Source organism: Trachinotus anak, unplaced genomic scaffold (genome assembly GCF_046630095.1).
Source record: "Trachinotus anak isolate AG129_WGS33_773 ecotype Australia unplaced genomic scaffold, CSIRO_AGI_Tana_v1 ptg000021l, whole genome shotgun sequence".
Taxonomy (NCBI): domain Eukaryota; kingdom Metazoa; phylum Chordata; class Actinopteri; order Carangiformes; family Carangidae; genus Trachinotus; species Trachinotus anak.
The window spans coordinates 4834855-4858898 of record NW_027273872.1 but is presented as its reverse complement, the minus strand read 5'-3'; the positions used below and the strand labels follow the sequence as shown (position 1 = coordinate 4858898).

Below are 24044 nucleotides of genomic sequence, written 5' to 3'. Positions count from 1 at the left end.
TAAAAGTAAATGTTCCCTGTTAAAATGAATCTATAAGAGGAGAGGCTAGTGTAATAGCAATATAACAAATTCAAATCATATTTTTCTATAAATTATCTAGTCTTTTCATTTATTGTTTGTTATAATGTAAAGTGTGGCGTTAATTAAGGTTTATGGTGAATAAAGCAACAACAAGAAGCTTCCTCAATAGTAAGCATCGAGTAAAAAAGAAAACTACTCCTCTCTCCCACAAGTTACATAACTTTGTGCCAAGCAGTACTTTATTTTTCTTTGGAGGCAAGGGTCATTAAAAGAGTAGAGACATTATGCTTCATACATGTCATATTAAAGTATTGCAATGAGTTTTTGATGTGTAAATAGTTTTCACGACAACGTCCAAGCCATCCAGACATTCAGCATGGCCCTTAATAACATGGAAAAATTGAACATGGATGTTTTACATCAGCCAAAGTCTGTTGTTCGTGATTAAACACAGATTTAATGGATATGACTAACTGGTTAAACTTCCTTTCCCACCACTGTATCAGTTCAATCTGTGTTTGGTTAATAGAGCAAAATAAGTAAATTACACATAAATATATTTAATACAATAATAAATAATAAACTTTATTATACAACACTTTCCAAAATGTTACAAACAGTTACAAAGTGCTTTACAATTAAAAATAAAAATGCATAAAACAAAAAAAAGTCTTTACATTGATGCACTGCCATAAACAGTCTCATCAATTTGCAACATTGCCTATAATGGCCTGGGACCAGAGGTATTAAAGGGAGAGCTGCCATTGTATTAAACAATCTGACAAAATGACGTATTAGTATTATCTCATGGTGAATATCACATTTCCTCTATCTGGGCCACATAGTTAATGCTTTGGATATTGTTCTTTCTTACACCAATTATGAAGGATTTTTCTTATACTCACAAGATCAGCTTGGAGGACGAATCATCTAAAACCTCCTAAAGCTTTCAAAATGTCAGAAATACTCGGTTTCTTTGCCAACAATATTCCTCTGTGGAAGAGAGAAATCTTTAAATTGTTGCTAAATTGCAGGAGTTTCACTGTAATCATGTCACAAGAGTAGATGTCCTCTTTTTTTTTCTCTCCAGAAATACTGAAAGTCTCATTTTAGAGCAACAGACCTCCTGTATTGAAGCCATATATTAGAAAAAGGTATTAGCTGAAGCAGGTCTGCTCTGCTCTCTGGGGCCTGAGGCCTGCAGCAGGCAACATGGAGCAGATCAGTGTGAGATCTCCTGCTGGCTGAAAGTGATCCTGCTGCCTGGCCACTGTCCCAGACCCAGCAGGCTGTGGGCACACACACACACACACACACACACACACACATACACACACACACACACACACACACACATACCCCTACACACACCTCAGAAACAAACATGTACAGATAAAAAACACTCAGATACTTTGGGTGATTTTGCTTATACACACCTAGAGACATGTAGGTGTGCATAGAGGATTCTTGTACACATGTTACATGAATGTCTTCTGGCCAACTTGCCAAATATTTCTCTCTCTCTCACACACACACACACACACACACACACATATTTTGTTCTTCCCCTTGCGTCTCCAGAGTTTTGTCTCCCTACATGGTTCGTACCAGCAGGTAAAGCAGTTGGCAGGTCCTTCGACTCGGGAGGTGCTTGGACAGAGTCTTGATGTATGGGTCATTAAATCTGCCTGTGGTGCTCAGCAAGCTGCTAACACACTGCCTGTTTCTGTGTGTGTGTTTCTGTTTCTGTGTGTGTGTGTGTGTGTGTGTAGTTTGACGGAGAGGGCCCAGCTCCTGAAGAACGTGTTCAAGAAGAGCACAGTCAGTTTGTACCGCTCTGACTCCATGCAGCAGAACCTGCTCCGTAAGTTCCACTAAATGTCTTTCTCTTTTCTCTCTCGCTTCCTTTCTTTCTAAACTTGCCTCACGGTGGGGGCAGTTAGTTTATCCACATTACACTCATTCCCTCGTCAGGGAAGCGGATGATGTGTCACTATTCCACCTCTGGTACATACTGTATCTCCAGAGTAGCTCACTCTACGTCCTGGGGAAACACTAGCAGATGTGGGAAACACACATCAGTAGTCATGTCTGCGAACAGCCCCACAGTTCCATGTGTCCTAACCTACACAATATCTACCTGACAAACTGCTAATATGATAATGTTAGATGAGATGAGACGTGAGAGAGCTTAAATATGGCTATTTATCAAATCTCAGTACTTTATTGACAATCTGAAAAGCATCAAAAGATGGCTCACGGACAGACTTACTATTTATATACTATTTATATGTGTATTATTATTATATAGTTTAAATTTTGTTAATATTAATAACCTGTAGATATTTAGCTGCAAACGACTGAATGTCTCTTTGTGGAGGCTGCTTTTACTGTAAGAACGAGACATGTATCTACAACATGTGGCTATACACTACACAGAAAAAATGTGTTGGCTACTTGATAAAAACTTCCTGACATTAATGAGTGATCTGTCAGGTCAGCAAAATCCTTTTCTACTTCCTCTGGTGTCACACTGTGCACTGGGATGGTCACACTCAGAACAAGTGAAAGCAGCTGTACAGTGTGAATGCAAAGTTTCTCTCCGGACTTAAACTACAGGAGAAGTCTGTAGTAAAACATTGAAAAAGTACAGCTTTCATATCGGCATCAAAACTCTGGTTAGAACTTAGCAGCGATAATCACAGCATGGGTTTGTTTTTCTGTTTATTTTTCTCTGTTCTGTCTTCTGTCTGATCAGTTTGTTTTTTTGTTTGTCTCATAGGTGGGGATGAGACCGTTGTTGTGTGATACATTTTTTATTTCATTATTCAAACCTCCCCCCTTTTAAAATCTCCGTCCCCCAGTAGCTCCCTTATAGACGCCTCTGTCCCTGTCTCTTTTCGTGGTCGACTTCCCGTCCTTCCACTCGTGTGCCTCGTGTGTCCTGAGTTGAGTTCAGTAGAGCAAGATAACGATGAAATGATGAAATGTTGCGCTGTTATTCCCCCACAATGCACTCGTCTCAGCGGGGTCCTTTGAACTTGCCCGCTGGCCTCCAGGTACTGACCAAGTCATTTGACACCTGAAGGTGAGTCAGGGGTCAAAGGTCAGAGAGAAACCCTGTGGGAAAGTTTAGGTGGTAGCTCATAGGGCTGCTTTTGTACTACAGATAAACCTTTGGCCAAGATGTGGCTGTGTTTTGTTTAACTTATCGTTATTTTATTTAATTTAGTTTATTTAAAGGAACAAATTGACATTTTGGGAAATATGCTTATTCACTTTCCTGCATTAGTTACATTAGAAGATTAGAAGATTGATACCACTCTCATGTCTGTGTGTGAAATATGAAAGTAGAGTCTAGCCCCTGGACCCCCCATGATGAGCACTGTGACTGGCTCTCTGACGAGTCTGTGGTCTGTGCTGTATCACTGTCATGTATCAGCATTAGTGTTTACAGTCAAGTCACAGAGCAAAGCATCTGTTCCTCTGAAAAAAACAACTGATGTCTTTAAACAGGTGTTAGCTGGTGGCTACCTGGACACAAAACAGTGTCTGAACTTGGGAATTTTTTTTAATTTTCTTGTGCTGCAGAATGATTTTTTTTTTTTTTTGAGGGTTCTGTGTTTTTAAACGACCGTCTGGGTTTTTCAACCATGTCTGGGTAGTTATCTTTAAGAGAAACAATTGCTTAGCTCTATGACTCGAATGTAATGCTTTCATTAGTGTGGGCTGGGGCTAGCCACAGCTAGCTGCCAGTTAGCTTAGCTTAGCATAAAGAATGGGAACAAGGGTAAACACTAGCCTGGCTCTGTCCACAGGAAACAAAATCCTGCCCAATAGCACGTCTGAATCTCTGTAATTACCAAACAATGTTTTGTTCTATTCATACAAAAACCCAATAGTAAATGCAGCAGTTTTGGTTTTAGAAAGCAAATAAGCACATTTTCCAAAATGTTAAACTATTACTTTGAGTCATCTGTTTTTGTTAATTGTTTATTCTGTTAATTCAGTTGTTTTAAGTTGTGTTGTTACACATTTTCTATACTTTTTATTAAGTTAATCACTGATCTGTATGACCTTAGTTTTAACTCCTTCTGACCTTTTTTCAGATGGCTATGCCTTCTCTCAAGACGAGAACGGAGTGGTGTCTCAGTCTGAGGTCATCAGAGCGTACGACACCACCAAACAGAGGACCAACGAGTGGTGAGCCGCCGGCCTTCTTGTTCCTGGCTGGCCAATCCGGAGCCACAACGGCCGTTTCTAATGGCGATATTTGAAGCTTAACAGGGAGAGGCCGAGGTGTGAGCATGTGCCTCCAGCAATGAAGGAGATTTTGGACATGAACATGAAAGGAACAGAGGAAAGTGACGTTGTGTAATCTTTGAAAAGGGAAAAAAAAAACAAGGAACAAAACAAACCGTGTTCATTTCAGCTGTAGTTGTGTGTCCAGCAGACATGATGAGCACTGTGCTTTCTTAGCAGTCTGTGGTCTGAAGTTCTTCACTGTTCTCGCTCAGTTTGTCGGAGTGAACGTCTCTATTGATTTAAGGACAGACAGTTTTAGCACTGAGCCAAAAATTCATTTTTATTGAATTGAAATCAAACTCCTAAACACTATTATTATAAAAGTTAAAACACTGGATGGCGATTAGTTTTAGAGGATTTGAACTCGTGAAAGATTGCCAAAGAGCAGTCGTGTATACAATCTTCAAAATACTAGTGAATTCGGAAAACTTTAAACCAAATGTAATGACACTCCTGAGTGTATTCCAGCACTAAATGGACCACTTCAGAGCAGATTTGTAATATTTAAATTTTCTTTTTGCACTCAAGGAAGCATCTCTTGTGTAAAGCCTTACATTTGCTCATGCCTTCGTCCTTGTTTCTTTTAAAATACATTTATTTTATTTTTTAGGTTCATTTTTAACATATGTAGATATTGTGCCTGGTTTCGTTTACTTTCACCTTTTTATTTTTCTTTTTAAGAAGTTGCCTCCTGCAACATACAGTAGTCCTGTTTCCACCGTTTTTACAGCAGAAGCATTGCTCTTGACTAATAATTGCATTCCACACATCACTCCTGTCTCAACAATCACGACGGTGCCTACGTAGAACTTTTCCCTCTTAGAAGAAAACGATAGCCAAGAATAGTTTAACCAGCTAGCTTAGACCAGTGCTCCACACACACCTACTGAAGACAAAACCTCTGTCTCCCCCACCACAGCCCTGCAGTCATACAATGTGAAAACTGCAGAGTGCCTTGTGGCACATGTGAAAGTGAAGATTTGTTCCTGCAGAGGTGAACGGGAGGCTGTCTGATGGTCTTGTTGAAGCTTAAGGTGGTGATAGTGTTTCCCTTCAAACGGAGATTTTATCCTTCTAACATAAGTGCCATTAGCTTAAGGGAGAGAGAAATATTAGCCAGGAAACTCCACAACATTATCAAAACTACTTTGTCTCTATAGTTATTTTGTGGATTTGTATTTTTATATTGGAGATGTATGAATTTTGCATCGACTGGCTTTGTAATGACTCGTCTGTAACTTTTTGTTTTTCTTCCTCTGATAAACTGGCAGGATAGAATAGATCGGATGAGGAAACTGAGCTTTCTTAAATGTCTTGTTATTATTAATATTAATATTGTTATAGCTTGATTTATTTATGATTGACTACTCAGTGTCTGTGTGATTGCTTTCTTCTCCCTATGGGAGATCAGATTTCTGACGGTGTGTGTGTGCGTCGGTTTATTGCCTGCATGTGCATGTGCTGTGTGTGTGCGTGTGTGTGTGTGTGTGTGTCACCTCTACAGAGGATAACTTCTGTGTATGCATTGCATGTCTTTGTCCTCTGTGTGACTGGGAGTTGTCCTGGGTGTTTCTTTTATCGCGTGTGTGTGTGTGTGTGTGTGAGACGCTTGCTCCAGTTGTCCGTCTGCACGACTCCAGGTATAGCTATGGTGTAATACTGTGTGCTGATGCATGGCCCGTATGGGAAAGTGAGAGTGTCAGTGTATGACTGTGTGCGTGTGTGTGTGTGTGTGTATTTGTGGTCAAACTCTCAGCCTCAACTGTGGGAGTTCTTGATGCTCAGCTCGCTTCGACAGGAGATGTTGCACAATGCACTCAATGTACCTTTCCAGTAGTGGATATCTGGTATTATCTGGTTTCGGTCAATGACTTCTCTCGAGTGTACATGGTTGTAACTTGTTTTCTTCATGCAGTGTACCTCTGCTTTACAGGAAAGCTTTTTTGTGTTTCTCAGTTTAGTGAGGGTTAATGATTTTTTTTTTCTTTGCTGGTCTTTAGTGTTTAAACTTAATTGGTTGTCATCTTGTCGAAGATTTCCAAACTGCTGAATGTGGATGTCGTCGTTGTGGAAGGCTTGGACTGTTGCTTTCTTTTTCCAGAAAACATAAAACATGTTGTCGTCTGTGAAAGTCGTGGGCTGCATGAATGGAAAACACAAACTGTTCTCTGAAGTGTTAACTGTACTACTTTGATTCTCCCTCGAGTGTTGATCACTTTACAAAAGAGAAAAAAATGCACCTTTAACTTTTGTTTTCAGTATTCATTTCTTTTTTTTGTTGTTTTGTTCAATGATTGTTCTGCATGTTGGGACTGCAAACTTATAAGTGTTGTCTTTTACTGCCATGAAGGACTACTGAAATAAACTTTACAATGATGGAGGAACAATGTGAAGATCCTTTCTAATTCTTGTGTGTATTTGTAATCACTGAGTCCTCTTGTGCCTGTGTGTGGCGACAAACAGGACAGAGAGCCTAAACAGGAAAAGGCAGGGAGAAACATCATGCTGCTTTCAGGACAAACAAATGGTATAATAGAGTCCTTATTTGTTATTGTGATGCTGTTTAGTCGACCTATTTGTGTCTCTGATCCCAAACAGACAGTAATCTGTTCCTGTAACAGATGTGTGTCCAGATTAATGAAGAGTGACCCAAGTAGACTTTGACTTCAGGGCTTTGTTTTCTTGTTTAGCATTTTATATCGTTTTTGGGGGGGATACAGCTTCCAGATGAAGTCAAAATTTTAAGCCAGAACAATGAAATGCTTCACTCAATCACAAGAAAATCTACTGGTAACTACTGTGATCATTCATAAAATTTCAGTTGTAATCATTGCAAATTAAATATCTTTGGGTTTTGGACTGTTGGCCTTGCAAAACAAAACTTTAAAGACAGTAGCATGAGGTTTAGGAAACTGTGATTGACTGCATTACTATTTTCAGACAGTTTATAGACCAAACAATAAATCGATAAAAGAATCATCTGATAAATCACTAACGAAAGGATTTTTGTCCTGGTTGACTTGCCAGTGCCTGTGGTTACAGAGAGTGCGGTGTTACACTCCAACAAACACGCGTTTACAGTGCAGCCAAACAAACTCTCGTTGGTTTAATTAAGAAGTCGGTCAAAAATAATTGCAAGCAAATAGCAGCTGGTATATCTGAGTTGACGGCTCCCTGTAAAATGGCTCTTTATTTGTTTTGTAGATGTATTTTTGATTAACATTGCATTCAGCGCTAAACCTCTGTGCCAAATATGTTGTTTCCTGTGACTGCTTCACAATAAAAGCCATGCTTGTGTTTGGCTTTTACTGTATGAAATATTTGATTTTCAGTAGCAGTGATTCCAGCTCTGATCTAGTGTAAAGAGCGTGAGCAAACAATGAGGCTGTAGATCGTAATAATATAAAACCACAAACTGTAATACTGGACTACATACTGCATCGTTTCCTGTAAATCGCTCATGTTTGAAAGCAACTTGAACACAGGATACAAGAATGTAGGGCCCACCACTGACAATGAAAACTATTACAATTGTATTTATACTGTGTAATTACCACGGATGGCTATAATGGGAATAAGCTCACTATAATAGATTTCAAAAACATGGTTTGATTTTGTGAAGAAATTAAGGATTCTCAAATGTTCTCTAACTTTAATGTGTTCTTGATCTTAATACCACAATGATTAAATAATGACAGATTTTGCTCTGAGAAGAATGAGAGTTTTCAAAAGTTTAGGACTCAGACAAAAGGAGAAAGAAAAACAGATTGAATTTCATGAGACAGAATAAATTAACAGCCTTCAGTGTGAGGAATAATAAACACAATTTTCTACCTGGGTGGACAACTTGGAAAAGACACTGGAAACTTTTCTAAGGTCTGGCAAAGACATAAAAGATTATACCAATCCAAAAGATTTTAGGAACTGTCATGAAAACGTGTTCACGAGTTGCATTTTTCTTTTATAAGCAGAGTGTGTAAAGTGATGCTGAAGTCTGAACTGACGGCCGCAAGTATAAACAAGACCTGAGACAGTTAACACTGGAATCTGATAAATGCTAATCATGGAAGTTGTGTTTTGATGATAGTAGAAAAAATCTTGCAAACATCCTCAGACTGAGCAGTTTGCAGGTTTCACGAGACAGCGATTGCCAAGTCTCTTTGACAGTCAGATAACCGGAAAACAGAAGAGTCTTTGTGGAGATTTTGCCATACCTGTTGGTGCAACCTAAACCTCTATTTCTGGGGCGAGTTGTTTTTAACACTGTGACCATGCCATGCTCATTGAACACTGACAATGACTGATCTCAGCGCTGCATTCCTGCTGTGAAGTCTGGCGCAAGAATGAGCGACAGGTAGGGAGCTGCTGTGCAGACCCGACTGCTCCGGTGGCCTTTCTGTCTGAGCCACGACCAGGCTGCTTTCTGGACATGTGCTTTTTGTTTAAATGTTTAAAATGTAATACAGCAGGCTTTATCTTCAAATTTACCAGTGCACAGACGGTACTGAGAGACAATATTTTATTTGCTGCATAACCACATCATATAAAAGTCTACATTTCCTCCAAAAGGAGAGGACCCCTGGGTATCCGGTCCACCTCTCTTTCAGAGGCCCTTGCGATTGTCAAAAAAAAAACAAAAACATAATTCCCTGGTTTCCAACCTTTACTATATCTCGGGTAATGTAACAACGCTCAGCAGAGTCTCAGTGACAGTGTTTCTGTTCTTCAAGGAAGGTGTGTGATAAATTGACAAGATTTCAGTCTCTTAAAAACTTCCACCTTGAAAAACAGTATGTATAAAAAATAAAGTGTAGACCACAGAACTGTGTTTACAATATGATATAAAAGTGCATGAGATTCAGAATTGTTGCTGTCTGGGACAGGTCTGTTGAACTCTGATGTGCCCTGTGTAGCAGAGCAGGAAACGCCTCAGGCCACGATGTTCAACCACAGCAGCTTTGTTGTACTTGGTCGCTCGTCCTGCTGTTTCTCTCTCTGGGTCCGTTGAGCCGGCTCTGGCTCTCCACCCAAACACCACCAGCTGCGTTGCAGTGTGTTTGTCCCCACTGGGCCAACCCAACAACTAGAAATCTTGTAATCCCTCCACTTCCCCTGCTGGGAGCTCTGTCAGCTCTGTCCGAAGTCAGCAAAGCCTTTGGGCGCTGTGAAGGCGTCAGGCTGCAGGGGGAAGAAGTACTGCTGGGGCAGCAGGAACCCGGTGCTCTGAGAGGGGTGAGAGGGAATGGAGGGCTGGTGGAGCTGCAGCTGGGTGTGGGTGGAGGGCAGCGGGTGCTGCATGCCTCCTGACATGGGTGCAGGTGGGGATGTATAGGGGGGAGGTGGGGGTGGAGGCAGAGTCTGAGGGGTCTGGGTGGGGGTGGAGGCTGACGAGGAGATGGTTGCAGACACCAGGCAGCTATGCTGCTGCTGCTGCCCCTGACCTCCCAGAGAAAATCTCCGCATGGAGCTGCCCCCTCCAGCTGAACTGGAGCTGGTGGTGGCCGTGCTGGACTGTCGCGATGGGGCGCGGAGGCTCGGGGGAGCCGTGGTGAGGATCATGGGGATGGTCTCGCCCTGGCAGCTGCGCAGGGAGAAGCGAATGGGCTGCTGGGTCGGCTGCTTGGGCCGCAGGCAGGTGCAACAGTAGACGGCCACCAGAGAGCCGACCACGACGAAGGCGACGAAGATGCTTCCCACCATCAGGAAGGGCACGTAGATGGGCTCTGAGGGCAGAGGACGCACAGGCAGGTTAGGATCAGCAGTGAGGACACATCATGTGACGCAGCTCAGGAAGGTTATTAAAGTGAAAACATTCAGAGAAACTGATCAAAGCAGTTCATTCAACTATAACACTTTAAAATCCTATTTAGCGTTTATAATCAACATTCAATAAATGCTTCTTAACACACGAGAATGTAGATACATGCAGCTGTAAGGACAATTTTAAGTGTTTATTAATGGACAGTATTTCTCAACAATTACAGCTTCTTCTATGAAGACATATTTATTTTATTACAACTGTGTTTTGTCATTAAGTATCTGTTTATACAGCAGCCTCCACATATTGGTGTCAGTCATTAATCCTAAACAGGGGTTAAAGTAAAGTGTTCACTTGACCTACACTGCTATTAATAGTGGCTGAAATGTATCATACTAATTTAATCATATTTTTAAAAAAAAATCCTTCATACTTGTTTTAAAAAAAACCTAAAAGCAACACATTCCTGCTGAAAACGCAAACATCTCAAGTTACCCTTCATGAAGCCCCTTTCCACTCTGGGAGGGTATCAATGAATGTTTATTTGTTTTGGAAGGAAAAAATTAGGAAATTGTGCACACCCTCCATTCAGTGACAGACCTTCACACTGATCCGTTCGGGAAATTTAAAGAAAACTGATAAAACCCTAAGGGGTAAAGTGACCTATTGTAAAAAAAAAAAACCAAGACCAACAGTGAGTGAATGAAACACTTTGAGCCTGTTAAAAATATAAAGAAGCCACAGAGAATGAGCTGCTGTCTCATAATGTTGTGATTACTTCAGCTGGCACAGTAATGAGACCAGCTTGTGTGAGACGGCGTCCCTGCGTCGTGATGCATCTCGATGAGGTTCTGTCCTAACCTCTGCTGAGAGATTTGTAAAGAACTCATGTTATTTGCTGAGTGACTGACGCTGAAAACAATCCCCGGTTGAGTCGAGGTCAGATGAAGCCACAGGAGCTGAGATAAAAGCAGGTGCTGGAAACTGAAGACTTCAGCTGATTCATGCTGAATCTTGAACACACATTTCAGAGGGCGCTGAACAGAAAAGACCACATCTGAAATATTCAGTTTTCAAAACATTAAGGTCTGTTTATGGAGCTCAGGTTCCTGCTATTTATTTCACCAATGAACACAGGTTCATTTGAAGTCATCCACATGTTGTGTTGGAGGGAGGGTCTGACACAAAGGCAGGTGTGTTGTTGTCCCACAGAGCAGACAGTTGTCGCACCAAATACTTGGCATTGTGTTTATAATGTTCTACACTTCAGAGGTAATTAAAGTGGGCTGCTGGATGAAGACACCGGCCTCAGAGTGCTGGAGTGTCACTGAGCAAGGCAATAAAACCCTGGGCCACTTGCTCTTTCAGATGACCTCTGACCTCTCTGTAGAGGACAACTTTCCTAAAGTTCAAGCAGATTACACAGGTCATAAATATGTCTGATTTTAGGATTAAATGATAGACCTTACCTTACAGCCTGAGTCAACTCATTGGCCCTTTTATGAGAGGTTTATTTACAGAGGAAATCTTGAAATAAGACTCTGACCCGGGGCAGAGTTTACAAATACTGAACTTACGGGCTGCAAACTCGGTGTTGTCCACCTCCCTGTCGTTGGTGCAGCTGCCCTGGTCCAGCCGTGCGTCCGCGGCCGCGCAGCAGTAGCGCAGCGAGCAGGAGCCGCAGCACACGGTGGCGTCCATGGTGTCAAAGTCCTCCGGGCACTGGAAGCCCTCATGATAATTCCCATTAGCGTCCAGCCAGCCGTGGCAGTACTCCCCCTGTGCGTCCGATATCCGCAGATTCCAGGTCAGATATCCCAGCAGCAGGCAGCTCAGCAGGCGCACCATCCCGGCAAACCGCTGGGGTTCACGGTTCCCCGCGTCCTGTGGGCTTCCGGACCCGGACACCGGCGCAGTCAGGCCGGGCTACAGACTCATGGAGATGCGTTTGCTGGAAGGGAACCTCAAGACGCAAAGTTATGTCACCTTCATTCTTCCAGCATCCAGGCCGCTTCCAAACAAAAGTTTCCAGGTTGCAGTGTGAGAAAATCCTCTATTGAATCCTCCTCGGTTCACCACTTCAAGTCACTTTCTTTTTTTTTTTTTTTTTTAATACCACGACCGGACTCTCCTCTGCTCACGAAGCCGAGCCACGGGCCCGGGGCTGGTCTGCGGCTGCGGCGTCTGTGCGCGTCCCTGCAGGAGCTGTGCGCCCACCGCGCTGGAGATTTGCTGCTTTTGTGAGTCTGGGTGTGGACGCGCACGTAACCCCCCATTAACCGGGCGTGCGCGTTCACGAGAGACGGGCAGTGATGCCAATTATTCCAAAAAAAAAAAAAAAAAAAAACCCGTGAAGGTGCAGAGAAGCAGCCGATCCTGCATGAGAGAGGGTTTATGTTGTGTTTCGGTTTCATTGCCACAGAGACACAAACACCAATAACTGAAAGATAAAATACTGTTATTTCAATCATTAATTCTGTGTCAGCATAGTTCCCTTTGTAGGTGTTAAAAATCAGCACACACGCAGCTTTTAAAACCCACTGTCTCCTTTATCAGCCACTGATGTGAATTAAAAAACAACCCAAACAGTTTCATTAACTCTAAGATCAGGGCTACTGGTGACACATCTGCCTGAGCTCTGTCATTTATTTGTTACTGTTGAGACTTTAGTGCAAATATCTCATAAAAATCATTCTTCTAAGTTAATTCTGCTGATTGAGTTTTGCTCTTTCACGGTAAAAACAGGTTAACACAGTCTATGATAAATGAAACTGATGTAAAGCAAAAGCTCCACAGGCTCTTTAACGCATGGAAACAGGTTATAGCCAACCTGCCCCCCCCCCCCCCCCGTTTTCTAAAAACAGTAGTTTATAGTTGAGGGTTTATTATAATCACCACGTCAGTGTTTTTGTATGGACAGTATTTTTATTTGGGATACAGGTTCAGCTTGTATGACTGGCTTGCAGCCATGTACAGTTTGGAGCAGCTCCGGACCCCCCCCCCCCCCCCGGCCTATCCGACCCCCGGCCTGTGGCGCCCCCATGTGGCGCTGCAAACTTTCAGGCCTGCGGGCCACTGGACAGCTGGGACCCGGCTCCTCCGCGGGTTTCAGACAGGAGCTCGGGTCGTGGCTGAAATCACGGACTTTTTTTTTTTGGACTAATTTCATGAAGATTAAATATTATTTAACGTTTTGATCTGATTAATAAAAGATTTATCCTCAGGGTCTGTTGGACACAGTTAGAGGCTAAAATATTTTATAAGGCCACTGTCAGTGATTCACTCTGTTAAACACTTAAAGCAGAGGGAAATAAATAAGACCACACATATTATAGCCTGTGTCTGTTGGATGTGGATTGATGCTTTGAGCTCGGCAGCAAAATGGCCCCTGCCTTTTCATTTGTTGTTTTTCTTTTTTTCTTCATTCAGTCAGATTGTTGAACCGCTGTAGCGCCTCGTTGTTCTCTGCTGTGGGCTACAAAGGAGGCAGGCAGCGGCGCACAGGTCCCGCCTGCGCTCCCCTCTGGAGGAGGCGCAGTAGCGGCGCTCCCGACTGGGGATTGGAGCGACGGCTTGTCAGTAAATTAGCCCCCCCCTTCACACTGTGTGCAGGGAAACCGAGCCAGACACTGACGGATCTGATCCCCCCCCCCCTCCCTCCCTTCACTCTTCAGCTGCCTGTCACACCGGCACGCCACGATACCGACCCGCCGGGATGGAGGGAGAGATGCAGCCCGCAGATGAAGGGCCCTGCGCCCCGAAGATGTGCCGACAACAACGGGGTCCGTACAGCACCCTGAAAACCTTCCAGAGCAAGCGCTCGGCGGGCAAGACGCGCTTTGACAGGTCCACTGTGGTCGAGGTGCCTCTGTTTGGCGACGGACATCACTTCACTTTCCATCCCGAGCAGCCTCATCCCTTCCAGCCGCACCAACACCAACACCACCAGCAGCAGCAGCAGCAGCAGCAGCAGCGTCTCCACCAAACCAGCGTCGCCATCAGCAGCAGCCAGCAGCATCACCCGTCCCCTCAGCAGCAGCAGCCGCAGCCACAGCATCGTTTCCCATGTGAGAGCAGGCCCAGCAGCAGGGTCCCGACTTCCACCTCGGCGGCGGCGGCGGCGGCGGCGGCGGCATCTCTCGGTCCCCAGCAGCGACGCGCCGGCAGCGGCGGAGCGGAGCCCAGGTTCTCCCCAGACTGCACCTACGGTATCAGCTCAGGTGGGTGTCAAACTTGTTCAGAGTGAGTGATGAGAGTGGCTCCTGCTCACACCTGGAGGTCTGCTCCATCTCTCACAGCAGGCCAGTCTTTTTTATTAAAGATTTGCGAGCAAGACTTTTCTGATCCACATGTCATCTCGTTTCCCAGATTCTGCTATAGTTTGTGTTTTGCTGCCCAGACAGGAGCATAAAACCACCACAGAGCCAATAAACTTGAAAGCAAAAACACAACAGTATCTAATTAAGAGCCAGCATCTCTTTTGTTTGCTCCACTTCACCTGAGCTTCATGTTTTTGTTCCCATTTCTTCCTCTTTTCCTTCCTGTCAGCAGTGATTGATTTTCTGCTGTAATGAGAGCAGTCATGATTGAATCTCCAGTGTGCATGTGCTAAAAATTACACTGGGTAATTGTCTGTCCATGACTGTGTGTGTGTGTGTGTGTGTTTACTTGTGTGTATTCATGTATGTGTGTGTGTGTCTGTGCAAGGAGGGCCCTCACGCTCTCCTGTTGAAACACATTGTTCCCTGCTCGTTTTTCTCCTCAGCTGCTGTTCATTAGGGGGCTGTGCAGGCTCAGGAAGAAATGTGTTCCCCGTGTGGAGGGCGGGTCCATGGGAACCAACATTAAGATGAAAGCAATGAACCCAATCCTGGCAGTTATGAAATTAAACATTAGACATCTCATCCTCTAATCAGATATGAATCTCTTTATCACCGCTGGCAGCAGAAGCTCAATTTGCTGCTGGTTATTGTTGCTTCACAGACAATCAAATCTTCAGTGTGAGCTCAGGTTGCACTGTAGCGCTTTATTAAGTCCCCTACATGTGAATTGGAAAACCTGTGTATTAGTGCGTTGGTATCATATAGGTACCCCACTTCAGTTTGTGCAAGTCAACCTGATTCCTCGTAAGCATGGACCCCAGGATGGAGTGATGATGTTTGCACGTGGTCCCGATTCCCCTCATGAAATAATCAAACACAAAAACATGTTTTCCCTGCTCTAATGAATCTGCTCACATTACACAAGATGCACCACGTACCATGTAGTCTTACTGATACTGATGACACATCAAAGTGCTTTTATCTGCACGATGGGAGCAACTTAATGTCATATGTGAAAAGGGGGGGAAAAAAAAAAGGGGAACTTGATGTCCTTCTCATGAGGAGAAGCAGCGGAGACCCAGGGACCCAGCAATCAGTTCGGCACACAATAACACAAATTGCATTGAAAAGCCCTTCCCAAAGAGTTGTGATTAAAATAAATGGGGCTCATAAATTTGCCTCTGCAGAGCGTGTTGTTTTTAATGAAATTTTATGAGGCTCTCAGCTCACGGTGCCACAACTGGTGAGGGAAGAGAGGAGGGTGGAGGGGGGAGTGCAGGGTGAAGGCGAATGATATCAGATACATCTCGACGGGTAAACAGAGACAGCACGCATATTAATAAATGCGACACATCTGCGCCAGGCTGATAGACACGTCTGAGCGCGTGGCAGCGCAGCAGTGGCCGCCTAGAACTCATTTTGTCTCTGTGTGTGTGTGTGTGTGTGTGTGAGGCCAGTGGAGTCATAATCATTACATGGAGGTATGTGTGAGATCATCTCATTGAGACGTGCCTGGACTACCAGGGGAACTATACACTGAGGCCTGCTTCTGGACAATAGCTCTGTGCTGATTTTCTCTGCTGGGCTGGGTTTGGTCACAGCAGATACTGTGACTTTACAGTTTATTGACATCTGAATAAATCAGCATAATGGAGCTGACATTTGTGTCAACAGAGGGGCCTACTGTATGCTACTGTAATGGAAAGCTTTGCCTCAACTAGACATGGTTGAAAAGGAAGGAAAAAGGAAGTGGAAAGAAACAAAACCAGTGAAGCGTAAAACACAAAATCGCTCATATTGTTTCCATCACTGTGCATCAGTGCGCTGCTTTCTTCTTTAGGAGACTTCATTATGTCTCAGCAGTGGTGGAGAGTAACTGAGTAAATCTACTCTAGTACAGTAGTCTGCAGTATTTTCATTTTCTGCTGCTTTCTACTTCATACACTTCACAGGCAAATATAAAACTTTTGAATCCTCTACATTTTTTATCAGCTCAGTTCTTTTTAGTTTGAGGTTTTGCAGTAAAAAACATACGAAAGGCTTATAAAATACGACTCATCACTAAAGATTAAACCAGTGGCTCCTAACTTTTTTCAATGTCTCGTTGTCCTTGACATGTTTCAGATGTCTATGAGTTGTTGAGTTCACCCCTTTCTAAACTTAATTAACTCAACTTAAATAAGTTGTTGAGACCCAACGAGGTCAGACTATACAATAAATCACAATAAGAGCAAAGATTAGAAAACAGCCCAAAACATGAGTAGCACAGATTTGTTGTAGTGCGACTTTGCTTTTTTATGACCCCTCAGATTTACCTTATGACCCTTTGGAGGGGCTTGACCTTTAGGTTGTGAACCACTGAACTTAATAACTGAGTAGCAGATACTCCATTAAAAGTAAAAGTACAGAAGTATTATCAGCAAAATGTACTTTATATGATTATTTTTAAAAGTATTAGATTGTTAATTGTTAACTCAGAAGTGTAAGTTGTATTTAAATGAAGGATCTGAGTAAGTCTTCCACCACTGCTCAGATTAAATAAACAAAGAAAAAGAAAAGATTATCACTTGATAAACTAATTTCCCCTTAAGGTCCATTTAGTGGCTGTTCTGGAGCTTTCATTTGCATCACAGTCTGCATCAGCACACAGAGTTTGCTTCATTGCTGGGAAGCTGTAGATGTTTAATCGCGGGAAACAATATGAGTGATTCAGTGTTTTGTGCCTCACTGGTTTTGTGTCTTTTTACTTCCCTCTCACGGCAATTGAGCAAACTCAATCTGCCGATGAGGACCTCGTGGTACAGTTAAAAGTTCCAGAACGGCTACTAAATGGACCATGAGGTGAGTGTTTTCTATTTCTATTTCTTGCTATTTCCAAGGTCAAATTTGAACCTTTGAATTTGAACCTCAAGTATGTTTTGATCCTAGGAACACGTGATGATATAAGGATGACTGACCTTTCCATGAAATGCTACTCTAGCTCACTCTCACCTTCACTGACGTCTTGATTTCTCCTCTTGGCTGCAGAAAACCGTCTCATCTTGGATGCCTTTGCTCAGCAGTGCAGCCGAGTCCTCAGCCTCCTCAACAACGGCCGTCTCCTGGAGCCTTCCTCCTCCTCCTCCCCCTCCTCCTTCGCCTCTAACATCAAGGTGGAAGACACTCAGGGGCTTCACTGCTCCTCACTGGGGAAGTCCAAACCAGAGGAGAGCTCTTCCACCACAGACCCAGAAGAGGAGGCTCAACAAAGCCATTTGAACCAGCAACAGACCTCTGCCGTTCTCCGCATCTTCACAGACTCCCTACAGAACTATCTCCTCTCAGGGCCTCAACAGCAGCCGCAACATCTGGCTGCAGGTCTGGAGGACGAGCAGTGTCCGTCGGCAGAGCCCGGCTCAGGGGTGTCTCCTCCGAGTCACAACCTGGGAGGCTGGGGCTCGCCGACTCCGTCCGAGTCATACGGCCACCCGTCGTCCACGCTGCCTGAGGAGGAAGAGGAGGAGGAGAGCTGTTGTCCACGCTGCCTGGAGTTGGAGCAGGAGGTTTTGTCACTGCAGCAGGAGAACGAGGAGCTGCGCAACAAGCTGGAGAACATCCCAGGTGGAGTAATAAAAGCAAAAGACCTCACAGGGTTTTGATTCTTAGGTTTGGAGCGGGAGCTGCAGCTGAGTTTAGACGTAAAGATAAAATCAAAAATCAAATTAAAGCTACCATGACATCTTCAGTGCTCCTTCCCAGAGTCTTAAAGTCTCTGAACTCTACTTGAGGGATGTGCACCGTCCCTCCACACGTTATTCCCTCATTTGGTGTTTTGATGACGGTGATGGAAAAACACTTCCCAGCATGTTGCTGCCATATCTCCTCTTATTAATCGATACTATAAAGGCCCCAGCACCTGATTCAATCTGTTTTCACACTAATTAAAGCATTCAGTGAGTGTATGGAGACGTCTAAATGCACTGTGTATCTACACTCCAGGGCTGCAAGTAATGAGTATTTTCATTATCGATTAATCTGCCAGTTAGTTCCTCGTTTAACTGATGATTTGTTATGTCAGACAATAGTGAAAACTGCTTGTTATAATTAACTCACAGCCCCAGCTGGTGATGTTTAAAATTATTATTATTATTATTGTTATTATTATAAATGAACAAGAAAACAGCAAATCCTTATGTTTAAGAAGCTGGAACAAACAAATATGTAGAATTTCTATTTGAAAAGTGGCTAAAGCTGTTACTAGATTATCAAAATAGTTTATCAACTAATCCATTAATTGAGTAATTGTTTGCTGTTCTCCTCTCATTTATTCAGGTTTTTCTATTTATTTGTCAACTCAGGTTAGAGAATAAGGTTTGTGTTATTCTACATTCATAAATCCCATGACAAGATCAAAACCAACGACGCATTAATCAGTCAGTACTTTTGATTTCCCGCGCCTGTCGGTGGCTCTCGGTACAAAGGTTAAACATGCTACTGAAATGCATCACACAGCCTGTTATTCACTCTCATCTAATTTTCTAACTGCGCATTAAATACACAGTGCAAATTGATCAAACTGATTTCAAAATGACAAGACATCACAGTCAAAAGGATCTGTTAAGGGGAGGAGGGAAGAAAATAATGCAGGATTATTATTGTTTAATTATGCACCAGATGTTCCATCACAGTGTTTGTATTAGTGGTGACATCAGCTTGTGTCTATATTTTGGGTTGTTTTTTTTTGTACAGTTCCCTGTCAAAATGTTCTTGACTACTTCAAGACTGTTCTTGAGTTTCACAACCAGCTGGTCCAGCCGATACCGGAGGAGCAGCTCACAGAGGTGAGGAAACAGGTTCCTTTATCAGTCGCACCTCTTTGTAACATGTGTTATCAATATGTTAAAGTGTGAAAATATAAGAAGAGATCCATCCTGCAGTAGGAATTTCTGCATGGTGCTAATTGTGCAAGTAAATGGTGTGAAAATATGAACTTAAAGAACTGTCTTTACAGGAGGAAGAACGGCAAACAGTCTTTGAGGTTGGTGTTTTCATCCAGTCTATCATAATTTATGCTGTTTTTTGTTGTATATTTGTGTAATCAGAGACAAATCTTTAGACAATCTAGTCAGATTTTGAATAAAAGAAAATATCTCTGTGAAGCTGCCTCAGCTTTTCAAATAAGTAGGTAAACCATGGTGCAGTAAGACCATTACTCCCTGTACATCTTCGTCCTCCCTGCAGGGCAGTAAACAGCTCCTGGAGAATTATCCTCTTTTCATCACTAATAAGCAGTGGGACGAAGCCGTCAACTCCTCCAAGAAAGATGGCAGACGGCTGCTGCGCTACCTAATACGCTACGTCTTCACCACAGACGAGCTGAAGTTCTCCTGTGGTTTGGGCAAAAGGAAGCGTTCAGTCCACTCAGGGGAGCCGGGCCTGGAGAGACGGCCGCTCAACCCCGTCAAAGTCAGCTGCCTCAGAGGTACAGAGTCTGTTGATGTAGAAGACTACTCGCATTATGCTCCAGTCTGCAAGCAATTGAAATGTGCTTGCAGTGTTTGAATAATTATTTGAACTTACTTGAGCTTGAATGCTCGTCTTCCACAGCCTGTGATTCAGATTTGAAAAGCAGCACTTGCTGTCAAGTCAGTATTTATGAGCTCGTAACTGTGAAATGGAGACAATGTTCACATGGCAAACACATTTGACAGATTTTTTTTTTAAGTCTGAAAACAAAAATATTCAAATTTCATAATGGATATGAATTATCTTCATCTTCTGTGGTCTAATCTGATACATATCCAGTTGGTATTTACATGACTTCAGTTATAACCAATGAGATTTAACAGATGCCAAAGAAAGGAAGGGCATATTTTACTTGCACAGCACATTTCAATAACTCAAAGTAGTTTTACATGAAAAGTGAAAAGGGCATTTTAACAAGATATAAAAGAAATACAAGTTAATATTACAAGACACAAGTGAAAAAAGGTCACAAAAGGAATAAAAAGAATAAAAAGCACTAACAGTACCTGATAATAAGATATAGCTCGGATTCTTGCCATTGTCTTCTCATCATCTCACTATTATCCAAACCCTGTCCTTCAGCTTAACACTTTTTCACTATTTCATCCATTTACACTATAACTGTCTCAGATATTTGGTGTTGTTTATGTGATCTGTCACTTTAAACCTGCTGCACCTGATTTTTTTGCCCACTTGGGGGCAGCAGAAACAAGTAGTGAGCATTGACATATTGTCATCTTGTAAGTTGATCTGGTGAATTTATTGCTTATTTACACATCCAGTGTTTATGGAGCAACACTTTCATTCATTTGGAGTCGTGTTTCTGAAAACCATGTGGTTGTAAGTCCAATATTCAGTAGTTTTTTTAGCTCTGTTTTTGGTCTCTACCAACTCCTGAGGGAAATATCAGGCTCTTTAGCTGCTAAATGCTCTACTGTGTTCACCAGTTCATCCACAGCGGAAGTAAACACTGAGCTTTTAGAGTTTTTTTGTTGAAAACAGCTGCCTGATGTGGCAGGAAACAACACTATGAGAGCAGAGAATGGACCAAAACAGTAAACTAAACAGATTAACAATGATCTGAAACTCCGGTGACGATTCTCTGTAGATTCATGATTGTGAGTGAAGCCCTTTCACTTTGTTTTCACATTAAGTCACACTTTAAGACACTGTTAAAATATCTATTATAGCTGCTTTAAGGGCAGAGACTGATCTCACATATTGCTCATTTCTAAATATATAGTTGTGACAGAAAGATCAGGTCACTGCAAAATAAAAGATTGAACATTAATGTGATTTAAGTCCCACTACCATGGTTTGTGTGACACGTACAGTGAAGTTGAAAAAAGTATAAGTAATGTGTTTTTCTTTACATTACAAATACAACACAAAGCACAGTATCATCCTCAAAACCCTGCTATAAAATCCACACTTTCTTTGATTTCCTATAATTAAAATATAATTTTTTAATCTCTTATGATTCAAACTCTCCCTGTCAGAGTTCATCCGGATGCACTGTGCCTCAAACCCAGACTGGTGGATGCCGTCAGAGGAGCAGATCAACAAAGTGTTCAGCGATGCCGTGGGTCACGCTCGTCAGGGCCGGGCGGTCGGTACGTTCCTCGGCAGCAGCGGCAGCAGCACCAGCAGCCTCTACATGGACAGCTTTGACGGACATCTGTCGCAGGACGAACTGTATTTGAAAGGCTGCCAGAACGGCCAGTCCGACTGAAGTCGCAGGAGAAATTAAAGACAAATGCCTGAAATGTAGCTGTACAACAACATATCCCAAAACGCTGACCTTATCCTGTCACTTCACACGGTGAAGACAACATTCCAGAAGAAGTTTATCACAGAATATAACTACAGTCCTCTTCTCAAGTAGTTTTGTAGCTTTTTGCCATTTTTATATATGAAATTTTGTTCAGTAAAACCTGACTCTTAAGGTACGTTTTAAATTTAACTAAATTTTAGTCTTCCATTTGCTGCTTTTTCTATGGTTTGATGTATTGAGCAGTTCTGCCACTATCAATGGAATATTTCTGTTGATTTTCTTTCCAGGGAGGTTGTTTTGTACACACAGGTTGTTTGATTTTCTCACAATGTACATTCACATTTAAAGGTCATCAGGAAGCTATTTGTGTTAATGCTGCCCAAGTTAGAGACTTGTTACATCCATCTCTGACATTGCACCCTCAATCACCTACATCACGGTAAGTAGCGTTTAATATTTTTACGTGAAATTCTGCATCTTTGGCGAAGCACCTTTACTTGCAGCCCTTCTACAGGAGTGCCTCTGAGAAAGTCATGTTTTGTTACCTGTAGACTTGCACTTAACGTCCCCATTTTTGTCTTCATTTGAGCCAGTTCTCCTGGTTTATTTCTTAAACAGAAAAATGCATTGAAAAAGAAAGTCTTCTTAATGTGTTCAGATGCAGCTTCCCCATGGGTTGGTCTGTTTGAACTCCCTGCAGCTTTTTTCAGGATATGCAAATAAAATAAAACGTGTCATAATGCAGAGCACCTATAAAACACACAGACATATTTATTGTCATATAAAACCTCATAAAATTTATTAATTCATTGGCAGCCCAGATCTCCCAAGGCAACACGATGTTTCCTTAATTTCTTTTTGATATTTCTTCCATAAAATGAAAATCTTCTAATTAATAACATGCAGATTTGAAGAAAAAAAAAACTTGAGAATTTAAAATAGACTTTTTTTATTCAAATTTATATTTATTGCATAGATCGTTTTTACACATCCCGATACTAAAATATTTTGTAGAAATACAACTGTAATATCTGTTTATTCAAGCAGAATTTATTGTATTTTACAAACACCCCCCCTTACATTGCTGCAGCACTCTAAGAAGACTTTTTCTGTCAGGATGGACAGACGTTAAGTCTTTTGGTTTAGGCAGCTGCCATATAATATTGCCTTAAACCTGTTAGAAAACCTCCACAGTGTAAACTGTTAAAGCTGTGTGTGTCAGAAATTATGAAATGTGGGTTACTTCTGTCTCAACTTTGAGTTATGGAGCTAAAGTTTTGGGATAATGACAGAAAATATCCACTTTAAACAATTATCTGTTGGCCCAAGTGGAAAACATTGAGCACTTCTTTTCTTCTGAAGCTCTTATTTGCACTTTTAAGTGTCTCATGGTGGCTAAAGCTGCTCAACAGTGAGAAGTCCTTGAGCAGAATTCTAGCATTTTTATTCTTTGTAATCATTTTATTCGGCACTCAGCAACTTCACTCCATGACATTGTTTTCTACGTTTGAATGTACCAGATTTATTAGGTCAGTTTGCCACGTTGACAGTGCTGTGTAAATGTGTATTATAAAGTACAGTTATTGTGTGAGGTGTTCTTGAAATACCACGTCTCTTTAAGAAGCCAAGTAGAAAAGTGCCACAGAAACCTTAAAACAGTTGGATTCTGTCGTTGTGTTGCTGTTCTGAATGTGAGCGTTGATTTGTATTTACTCCTTTACCCTCAAAGTGGCTGTTATCAACACTGTGAAACATCAGTCGGATTTTTACAGATTCAATAGTTTGTTGTTTTTTTTAATTTATAATAAATAAAACAAACACTGAAGCTGAAAACTTACATTGATTGTTCGTCTGTGTATCTATCTATCTATCTATCTATCTACTGTTATAATCAAATTTGTCAAAGTGGCATTTTTTTTACTTAAAGAAGTAAATCAGATTAGTTTAAACAGAGAGTAGAGTTTATTTACAGTAGAATTATTCTATTTATAGAGTATTTATGATACTATGATAATGACGAATCTATGATAATAATGCATTTTCTGCTTAAATTGTGTTTTGACTCACCCAAAGTTAAGGTCTATAGCTAATTATTGTTACTGCACCTTTTTTTAAATCAGTTTTTTAATTGCATTCTGATGTGAAGTAAACTAATCGTGATTGGATGATTGGCGGTTTGTGATCTGATCCATGAGCAATTATCTGTTTTCTCATGTGGTTATTTGACAGAAGTGGTGGAAGAAGTAATTGTGTCTTTTAAAAGTAGCAATAACACTATGTAGAACAAGGAAAAGTCAAAATTTAAAAGTGCTGTAGCAGCCCTGTACGGTTCAACTTCGTTTCTGGCTGCCAATCATCA

At 42.0% G+C, this 24044-nt stretch overlaps 3 protein-coding genes across 12 annotated transcripts in view; 2 read left to right on the top strand and 1 right to left on the bottom strand.

The window, feature by feature from the left end:
- Positions 1-6713, top strand: part of atp8a1 (ATPase phospholipid transporting 8A1) — a 103353-nt gene extending 96640 nt beyond the window's left edge. For 9 of the 10 annotated variants that reach the window (XM_071458322.1, XM_071458319.1, XM_071458321.1 and 6 more), the window contains 2 exons: positions 1794-1885; positions 4131-6713. In XM_071458322.1, coding sequence (XP_071314423.1) covers positions 1794-1885; positions 4131-4228 — 190 coding nt within the window. In that variant the 3' untranslated portion in view covers positions 4229-6713. The other variant, XM_071458324.1, reaches the window with a different exon arrangement.
- Positions 6714-8831: 2118 nt separating this feature from the next.
- On the bottom strand, positions 8832-12344 carry shisa3 (shisa family member 3). Its single transcript, XM_071458329.1, has 2 exons — positions 11662-12344; positions 8832-10049 (listed from the first exon to the last, which is right to left on the bottom strand). Exons 1-2 carry the CDS (start codon positions 11930-11932, stop codon positions 9454-9456), a joined length of 867 nt encoding a protein of 288 aa, XP_071314430.1. The 5' UTR covers positions 11933-12344; the 3' UTR covers positions 8832-9453.
- Positions 12345-13249: 905 nt separating this feature from the next.
- On the top strand, positions 13250-23522 carry LOC139605720 (BEN domain-containing protein 4). The gene is made up of 6 exons (XM_071457445.1): positions 13250-14304; positions 17434-18006; positions 19135-19226; positions 19397-19423; positions 19627-19867; positions 21411-23522. The coding sequence occupies exons 1-6, from the start codon at positions 13800-13802 to the stop codon at positions 21641-21643; spliced, it is 1671 nt and encodes a 556-aa protein (XP_071313546.1). The 5' UTR covers positions 13250-13799; the 3' UTR covers positions 21644-23522.
- The last annotated feature ends 522 nt before the right edge of the window (positions 23523-24044 follow it).